This window comes from Ctenopharyngodon idella, chromosome 6 (assembly GCF_019924925.1).
Source record: "Ctenopharyngodon idella isolate HZGC_01 chromosome 6, HZGC01, whole genome shotgun sequence".
Classification (NCBI taxonomy): domain Eukaryota; kingdom Metazoa; phylum Chordata; class Actinopteri; order Cypriniformes; family Xenocyprididae; genus Ctenopharyngodon; species Ctenopharyngodon idella.
The window spans coordinates 18,478,811-18,488,420 of record NC_067225.1 but is presented as its reverse complement, the minus strand read 5'-3'; the positions used below and the strand labels follow the sequence as shown (position 1 = coordinate 18,488,420).

Below are 9,610 nucleotides of genomic sequence, written 5' to 3'. Positions count from 1 at the left end.
CAAAACTTAAGTATATTTTGAACTTCAGGCCTGACTGTTTTTAGTTCATTCACTACAATACAGAGAACTGAAAAGATTACATTTTGCCATTGTTTGCAGTTTCCTTAGTTCCGTAAATGCTAAAGGTTTCCTTAAAATCAGGTGTTAAAACATGGAAATACACAAACCATATTTAAATATTGTAAACAATACACCTTATTAATGTTACAAGCAATCAGACGGACACAAACAGTCTTTTCTGAAATATTTATTAGAACAAAGGATTTCTGCACAAATACGAGGAAGCAAGCAGAATCGAGCTCTAGTCCTCCTCTGCAGCTTGAGCCCGAAGGAAGCTGGCCTTCTTCTGGGCAACACGGTCTTTTCTCTGAGCCAGTGTGAGCTTGGCACGGTTCCATCTAGAAAGAAAACCACTCAATTTCAGTGAACACAAGTAGCAAGCAATTTCTCCCAGGAAATCAACTTTTAAATACAGCAATACATTTTAATGAAACAGTCATTTAGGTGAGACTAACCAATTTTCCCTGACCAAACAAGCATTAGTCAAGTTAATTGATTTACTTAGTCCCAAGCATAATTCATTAATGTTCTTTTAAGTCTAGCTGAGAATTTATGCCCACTATGAAAAACTCCAAAGTAGACGGTTTAAAACAATAAAACTTCCTCTAATGGCTCTACTGACACTGAAAGTCCAACTATTAACCAAAGCTGCTCTCAGCCCCGTCTTGAAATATGCTTGCATCAACTGTGCAAATGCAGGACCAACCACAATTTGCTCAGTCTGAAAGGGTATCATCATCAAGCAGCAGAACAGTTATTGTGGACATAAAATCTCAGTTCTAAACAGTTTAATTGACGAGAAAAAAAACAAAACAAACAAACACATAAACAAGCAAAAACAACATGACTCTACGGCTGTGATGTTCATGAACATCAACCTGTGAGCACAAGACATGAAGCAACCAAACAAAAGATCTGTACCTCTTCTTCTTGACTTCCCGCTTGGGCTTCTTTTCGTGCACTGGGTTCTCCCGGATGGCTGCGTGTGCCTTCTTATACATTTCCTCCATCTGAGGAAGAGATGCATATTAGAATATAGCAAAACTGTCACAAGATTAATAACATCACCATTTATAACTTATGTATCAGCCTGCTTTACTGTAAGATCATGTTAATGAAATACTGAATTTAAACATGAAACAAAGCCATGGATTCACAATTTTTAAAGGGATACTCCACCCCAAAATGTAAGGGGGTGTGTTACAAAAATACAATTTCAATCGTCTATTTCAGTCACTTCTGGCCAAAACTCATTTGCAACTCATACGTAAACCTCAGCATGTTGTGAAGCGTGATGCAAGTACATGTGAAAACTCGGGCAAGAAGTGATCATACTCTGTGCTTGCGTGATGTTCAGAGTGTTTGTCATGATTTTACACATGTAATTACACGCATATTTAAAAATACAAGTACAATGTAAAAACATGTATTTACACAATAAGCGCCTTGTATCAAATTATTTTAAGAGTTATCAAAAGTAAAACAAAAAAAACAGCACATACTGAATCAGCGGTAACGCCGTTCTTGATGAAGCGAGAGAACTGTTTCTTGTACGCATCCTCATCCTCCTCCATCAAGTATCTCATGTACTCTGCGATGTTCAGGCCCAGGATGTGCTTGCGGTGGACCTCTGCATTGAACTCCTTACTCTCAGTATCATAGCCTGGGAATCGCTTGGTGCTAAGACAAATTACACTTAGTATTAATGAACAGACCTCATGCAGTTGAGATGCTTCCAATGTAAACAGGTCTTAAAAATCAGTCCCGTCTTGAAATGCAATCACAACACAAGCTGCTCAGTTTCAAGAGTTGTCATCAAGTTAGAATTATATGAAATAGGAAGACCTAGAACATACAGACCCACATTTGTTTTAGCACAGTAAACTGTAAGATGGTAGATCTACCTGTGAGGAATGGAGAGACCTCCATCCACCGCTCCCTTCAGGGCTCCGAACACCTTATTGCCAGTGGTGGTTCTGGCAAGTCCTGCATCCAGGTAGCAGGTGAAAGCTCCAGGCTGTCCATCAATGCTCTCCACATTAAACTCATCCCCGGTGATCTCCACCTGGCCGTCATATACCTTGTCAAGGCCAAATTTGTTCAGCAGCTGGAAGAGAGCACACAATTCTCCAGTTATAACCTGTGCTTGTGTCCTTGTATCAGTTATCCAGGATTAAATTAAAATGTTTAAGAACTGCTTAAGGACCCATGTACTCCTGGTATTAACAGTTATGGATGATTGGATTGCAAGAGGACGCCACTCAAAACAGGTGAAAACGGGCTGCAAAGCACTGTGATCTTATCAAATAAAATTTGGGGGTCATTAAAAACACATGCAACCACATTCCATTAGCACAAACAAAGCTAATGTGTCTGGATGGGTTTTGGACAACAGCAAATGACTTCTTATCTAACAAGTAATGCTGCAGCAATGCAAAGGTTTCAAACTTTGCCAACTTTATATAAAAAAAAAAAAAAAAAAAAAAACCCGATCACATTTGAAAAAGCCAGACTTCATAGAACATCTTTGGTATATGATAACATGCAATGATGCAGATCACATGAAGCGTGTACAAGCAAACCTCAGGTTGAAGTACTGCACCTGAGATGACTGTTAGTACCAGGTGTAAAATGCACCCATAGTAGCAGATTAACAAATACAGATTCTTGCTCCGCATTTACACTGCAGGCCTTGATGCACAATTCTGATTTGGTGACTATATCCGATTTGTTTGACGACCCGCTTGCATCATCTTTTAAAAGTGACCCGTATCCGATATTTGCATTTACACTATACAGGTGCTGGTCATATAATTAGAATATCATCAAAAAGTTGATTTATTTCACTAATTCCATTCAAAAAGTGAAACTTGTATATTATATTCATTCATTATACACTGACTGATATATTTCAAATGTTTATTTCTTTTAATTTTGATGATTATAACTGACAACTAAGGAAAATCCCAAATTCAGTATCTCAGAAAATTAGAATATTGTGAAAAGGTTCAATATTGAAGACACCTGGTGCCACACTCTAATCAGCTAATTAACTCAAAACACCTGCAAAGGCCTTTAAATGGTCTCTCTGTCTAGTTCTGTAGGCTACACAATCATGGGGAAGACTGCTGACTTGACAGTTGTCCAAAAGACGACCATTGACACCTTGCACAAGGAGGGCAAGACACAAAAGTTCATTGCAAAAGAGGCTGGCTGTTCACAGAGCTCTGTGTCCAAGCACATTAATAGAGAGGCGAAGGGAAGGAAAAGATGTGGTAGAAAAAAAGTGTACAAGCAATAGGGATAACCGCACCCTGGAGAGGATTGTGAAACAAAACCCATTCAAAAATGTGGGGGAGATTCACAAAGAGTGGACTGCAGCTGGAGTCAGTGCTTCAAGAACCACTACGCACAGACGTATGCAAGACATGGGTTTCATTCCTTGTGTCAAGCAACTCTTGAACAACAGACAGCGTCAGAAGCGTCTCGCCTGGGCTAAAGACAAAAAGGACTGGACTGCTGCTGAGTGGTCCAAAGTTATGTTCTCTGATGAAAGTAAATTTTGCATTTCCTTTGGAAATCAGGGTCCCAGAGTCTGGAGGAAGAGAGGAGAGGCACACAATCCACGTTGCTTGAGGTCCAGTGTAAAGTTTCCACAGTCAGTGATGGTTTGGGGTGCCATGTCATCTGCTGGTGTTGGTCCACTGTGTTTTCTGAGGTCCAAGGTCAACGCAGCCATATACCAGAAGTTTTAGAGCACTTCATGCTTCCTGCTGCTGACCAACTTTATGGAGATGCAGATTTCATTTTCCAACAGCACTTGGCACCTGCACACAGTGCTAAAGCTACCAGTACCTGGTTTAAGGACCATGGTATCCCTGTTCTTAATTGGCCAGCAAACTCGCCTGACCTTAACCCCATAGAAAATCTATGGGGTATTGTGAAGAGGAAGATGCGATATGCCAGACCCAACAATGCAGAAGAGCTGAAGGCCACTATCAGAGCAACCTGGGCTCTTATAACACCTGAGCAGTGCCACAGACTGATCGACTCCATGCCACGCCGCATTGCTGCAGTAATTCAGGCAAAAGGAGCCCCAACTGAGTATTGAGTGCTGTACATGCACATACTTTTCATGTTCATACTTTTCAGTTGGCCAAGATTTCTAAAAATCCTTTCTTTGTATTGGTCTTAAGTAATATTCTAATTTTCTGAGATACTGAATTTGGGATTTTCCTTAGTTGTCAGTTATAATCATCAAAATTAAAAGAAATAAATATTTGAAATATACCAGTCTGTGTGTAATGAATGAATATAATATACAAGTTTCACTTTTTGAATGGAATTAGTGAAATAAATCAACTTTTTGATGATATTCTAATTATATGACCAGCACCTGTACACTGGCGAAACAGCCCAAGACGTTCTGACCCGGAAAAGGAAGTAAAATGGCACGATATGCAATGGACGCAATGGATGCAGACGAAATTATACGTTTTGCTTTCCGCACTCTTTAAATGTCAGCAAACATACTCTTGCACTACAGGTAGACGTGATTTAATTCATAATTAAACATTTGCTGCATCCCAATTTGACTACTTATCTAAGCCCTAAAAGTATGTACACTTTTTGTTAAGAAAAAGTATATGTTTGAGTGTATAACAAGAGTAGCCAAGTTTTGGGACATACAACCATGTTATAATTACAGTTAACAGACCATGCTGTTGCTGTAAACTGGCCTATCAATCATCTTGTCACAGTTAACACTCCACATTAGTTTAATTCTTCTCATTGTATTGGAGAGAAAAGTAGCATGTTACTCTGCCAGTTGTGGGTCTTCCATGTAGAAAAGAAAATGTTTTTCATAATGAAGCAAGTTAATGGCCAAACACCCATTCATAAACAGTATTGTTGCTGATAGTATTTTTAATCAGGTTAGATATACTTTTTTAGAGGTTAGATAAACTCAAACCCCTTTATCTAAATCTCTCAAATTAAAGGGGCAGTTCACCAAAAAATGAAAATTCAGTCATCATTTACTCACCCTCATGTCATGGGGGGGTGGTCATCACTCAATTCCGAGATTTTCCGAATGCATCGCGATTCTTTTGAATCGATTCTGAGATTAGTTTAACAGCAGATGGTGCTTCTGGGCTAGTTTTTAAAATCGCACACTCAAATGTTCACGAAGAAGAGCGCACTTGTGCATTCGACCGAGTCTGAGAAAGTGCTTGCACCTCAGAATGCTTTCATGACGCAAGGTTAATGTAAACAGACCACTGCCAACACCCTTGTAATTCGCTTCAACCTTTTCAAAATTTTGAAAGATTTTTATAAAAGGTTCAAGTGGTGTGTTTAAGGAATTGGAAGCAAGCAGAGTATGGCTGTTTCTAAAGCACACAGTGCCATCTACTGTTAAAAACTAAGCCCAGAATCAATTCAAGAGAGAATCGCGATGCATTTGCAAACTAGCAGAATTGATCCAGAATCATTTCTTGATTCTCAATGCATTGATTTATTGTCCCAGCCCTAGTTTGGAACAACATGAGGGTGAGTAATTAACGGATTTTTCATTTTTGAGTGAACTAACCCTTTAACAGTGGGTTTTGCACATCCACCGTGTTAGTAGTTTAACAGATTTACATTAAATTCAATTCCTGGATGGCCTCTGTCCTGCAGTGCGTGCATGGATCTGCACTTCGAATTTCCAGCAGAAACAGACCGTCTGGCTATCTTGGGATACTCATTTCAACATACTACGATTTGGGACACATTGATTCTAATTTCAAATAACATTTAGGATGTATAGTATGCAAACTGGGACACAGCAATTGCTTTTCATGGCTAAACAGCAAAATACCTATATAATGATTAAAAAAAAAAAAAAAAAAAAAAAAAAAAAAAAATCCATTGCTAAATCTGGACTGACTTAACCCTTTCCAAGGTGTCAACAGAAAAGTTAAGCAGGAATATTTAATTCCAGTAAAATATTTCATTTGAGACAGCGAGCCCCTTTTGCAGTTTCACTTATGAGTAATGCAATCTATCTTGGACAAATGTGATCTCCTGCAATTGAAATGACTCTTTTAAAGTCATATTTCTTCATTTCTGTCATAAAGACAAATTACTAGATATTACAGGTTCATTTTTTTTATGCAACTACTCTGCAAGTTCTTGAGACAGATCTGCAAGGCAAGTTTCATAAATTTCAATGGGGAAATGAGTCAAAATAAGAGGCGAGAGCAAGACTCACCCTGCGGGCGAGCAGCAGCCCAGTGCAGTAGGCTGCAGCATAATTTGTCAAACCCACACTGACGCCGTACTTGGGCAGCTCATGGGAGTAGGCCGCACACACAATCATGTCACCCTCAATCTTGGCATAGGCAATCTGGGAAAACAAAAATCTTAGGTCACATTTGACTCAACAGGGATATTTCTTCAATGATATTTCACATACAGACAAGCTTGATTCATCTTACGATGCACAATAATGAGAACATGCATGCCAACCATATTTTTAGAACACAGTTTTCAAAAACTACATTTAATGCATAAAATATAACTATTATGTACTAACATTAGCCACTTTTCCACCATAGGGCCAAACCGTTCTCTTAGCTTGTTCCATTCCGTGCCGTGCCGATCCGGCCCAGCCGGTACGGATACGATTTCATTTTCCACTGCGGGGCTGACAACAAAGCTCTTTAGAACGTAATATAAATACAAAAACAAATGTTGCCTTGGTAACACAAGAGTTTACAGACGATATGTGATGTAAACAGTGACTGTGTTATGGAAAATGATCAGATATTTCTTTTAATTCTATTATTAATTTGTGTTTACGTCACTCAAATAGCACGCTTAGCCAACTACAGAGAAACTGATAGCCAGGAAACAGACAACTGACCAATCCTGAGTTGCGACGTCATTACATGCATTCAAACAGCACGGTTGCCCGACTGGGCCGAGAATGGTTTGCGATCGTGCCATACCAGGCTCAAGTGGAAATAACTGGAACCGTTCTTAGAATCGTTCAACCTGACAGTGGAAAAGCGGCTATTGAATACCCACAAGACTATGTATTTACTGAGTAGTTTTTCTGAAAAAAAAATCACACATTTATTGCTGATGAGTTTGAGGTATAGCTGGGTAAACAGTAATTCTGTTTTCATTTGTCTATTTCTGTGTATTACATGATTGTTTTTCTATTGGTCTCAATACCAATTGGTGTAGCGCCTTTAATTCAAAAAAAGTTTAGATGTAAGGGTAGGGGTTAAGCTGGGCGTACATGGTAAGATTTTTGTTGTCGTACAAGCTCAGACGATTTTCTTTCGGAAGAAATTGCATGGAATTCATTGATGCTCATATGGTTCGCGGCTCGCATTGTGTGAGAGAAATTAAAAGCCAAGCTCAGTGTGTTAAGCAACACACCTTTTTTAACCTTTTTTTTAAGAGGTTAAAAAAAATAAATAAATAAAATCCGGGGAGTCAGCCTGGTTTTGAACAGTGTATAGGCTTGTCCCCCATTGCCAAATAATACACAACCACATCAGATCAATGCTAGATCAATGAATATTATTATAGTCCAGTGGCTGCAACTGTACAGTGTGTGCATTCACTGACTGACACATGCACATATAAATACACTAGTTTATTTGAAGGAATGGCTGTGCTGTTCTCTGCTTTTTACCAAATTATTTGCATATTATTTTCTAGCTTTTTTCTATCTGAAGCTATAGCTAAGCTTCAGTCTCCATGTTTAGTGCGAAAGCTCACGCAATTGCTGCCGGTTCACTGTCCTGCTTTGACCCGATTATCAGGTTAACTGACTCATAACGCGTGCAGATTTGGGTTACAGTTAGGGGTAAAGTTGACAGTGCACATGTTAACAACAAATGTTAAGGAAATGGAAGTACATTGAATGTAACAACAAATGCACACATTTAATAAATATACTGTATGGTTAACAAAGACCACCTAATATAAAGTGTGACCAAATATTGCTTTTAGTGCTCAATAAATTGTTAAAGGTTAAACTTTCCCCCCCCCCATCCTATGCAAGTACTGATTTTCAGCATTTTAGGATATCCTGCTGAATGAACACTTCATAAGTGGTCATGGGGCAAACAGTGAGCATCTTTACACCCACCTGGCATATGATGTCCCTGTTGGAGAAGCGGACAATCATCCTATACTTGGGTGTGTTGTACTTGTTCTTGTCTTGAATAACCAGGCGCTTTCGGGCAAAGTAATCAGTTTTTCCCTCTGAAAAGCATAACGAGAATACAATGAAAGTCAGGCCTGTCTGTATGAGTTTATATAACTGCTCAAAGTTCTGCATTTACGTTACCTCTCCTTCTCCTGAACTTCACCTGGTACCTCTTGAAGTAGGCCTTGTTCTTCACTACTTTTACAAATCCCTAAAAGACAACACAAGTCAATTAAAAGTCAAACACTTCCGAGATTCAACCTGCAGACGCAAAACAAATTGAAATTTCTGCTACAATGAAAACTGACGTGATAGGACTGCAAAAGGTTGAAAGGCCTCCAGTAAAATTAAGGCATAGCATGCTAGCATAAAACATCATGCCAGAGATCGATTAGATGTTTAAAAACACAATAATATTGTGCTTTTTTCAGAGCGTGTGAGATTGCGAAAAACTTTAGTAATATTGCAAATATTCACTAGTGTGCATCTCTCTCTGAAACTCATGTGGGAAGGGCTTAAAATCAGCCATAAGGCCACGTTTGAACGCTGTCTATCCGAGAAAATCTTAAGCCATCCTTTTATTATCTGTCATCATACTATAACGAAAGGGCACCAAACATACAAGTAAACTTTAGGGAACACAATAACAGAAGTATTGCAGCGCTGTACTGACCATTTTGTAGACTTTTCAGTCTCCTAAGCCGGAGCCTGGAGTCAAACTAGGGAGTTTTGACTCCGCTGCACTGGGAAAAGAAAGAATGATGTGCGCATGCTCGGTAAATATCATCGACAGCGGGGCAAAACAACACTGTGAGGAGGAAAGCACAGCGACACCTGCTCTTTTGGATGTATAAAGGCGTATATGAGCTAAAATACCTGTTAATGAAAAATGCTTATCAACAAATGACATTGTCCATCTCATATCGCATTGTTCCAAGAAATACTGGCTTCAACTCATTACATGAAGATGCAGTTTAACTGTCTACTGTATAGCTAAGCTGTTATGCTGAATGTGTTTTATTTATTTATTTATTTATTTTTTGCTGCTTTTTAAATGTCTATTATATATAGGCCTAGATTTACTCGTTTTACCTTTAGACAGTCAATTAAATTATGAAAATAGGTAAAAATATAAATTATTGCATGTTTAACATGGTTATGATCAAATGAAATAGTCAAATAAACATAGGCTACGCCATTTCAAAACAGTTTTATTATTATCATTTGGAATAGAAGATGTAGATTTAATGTCATTTTGTAATAGATTTATTTGTATCTTGATGTTTATTTTGTAAAATTAGATTTATTGTTCATTTGGGTGTAGGACTTTTTTTTTTTTTT

General features: G+C 38.4%; 1 protein-coding gene across 1 annotated transcript; it reads right to left on the bottom strand.

The window, feature by feature from the left end:
- Nucleotides 1–231: 231 nt before the first annotated feature.
- On the bottom strand, nt 232–9,097 carry rpl5b (ribosomal protein L5b). Its single transcript, XM_051896406.1, has 8 exons — nt 8,943–9,097; nt 8,411–8,480; nt 8,210–8,325; nt 6,314–6,448; nt 1,965–2,167; nt 1,563–1,740; nt 982–1,070; nt 232–398 (listed from the first exon to the last, which is right to left on the bottom strand). Exons 1-8 carry the CDS (start codon nt 8,943–8,945, stop codon nt 302–304), a joined length of 891 nt encoding a protein of 296 aa, XP_051752366.1. The 5' UTR covers nt 8,946–9,097; the 3' UTR covers nt 232–301.
- Between the last annotated feature and the right edge of the window lie 513 nt (nt 9,098–9,610).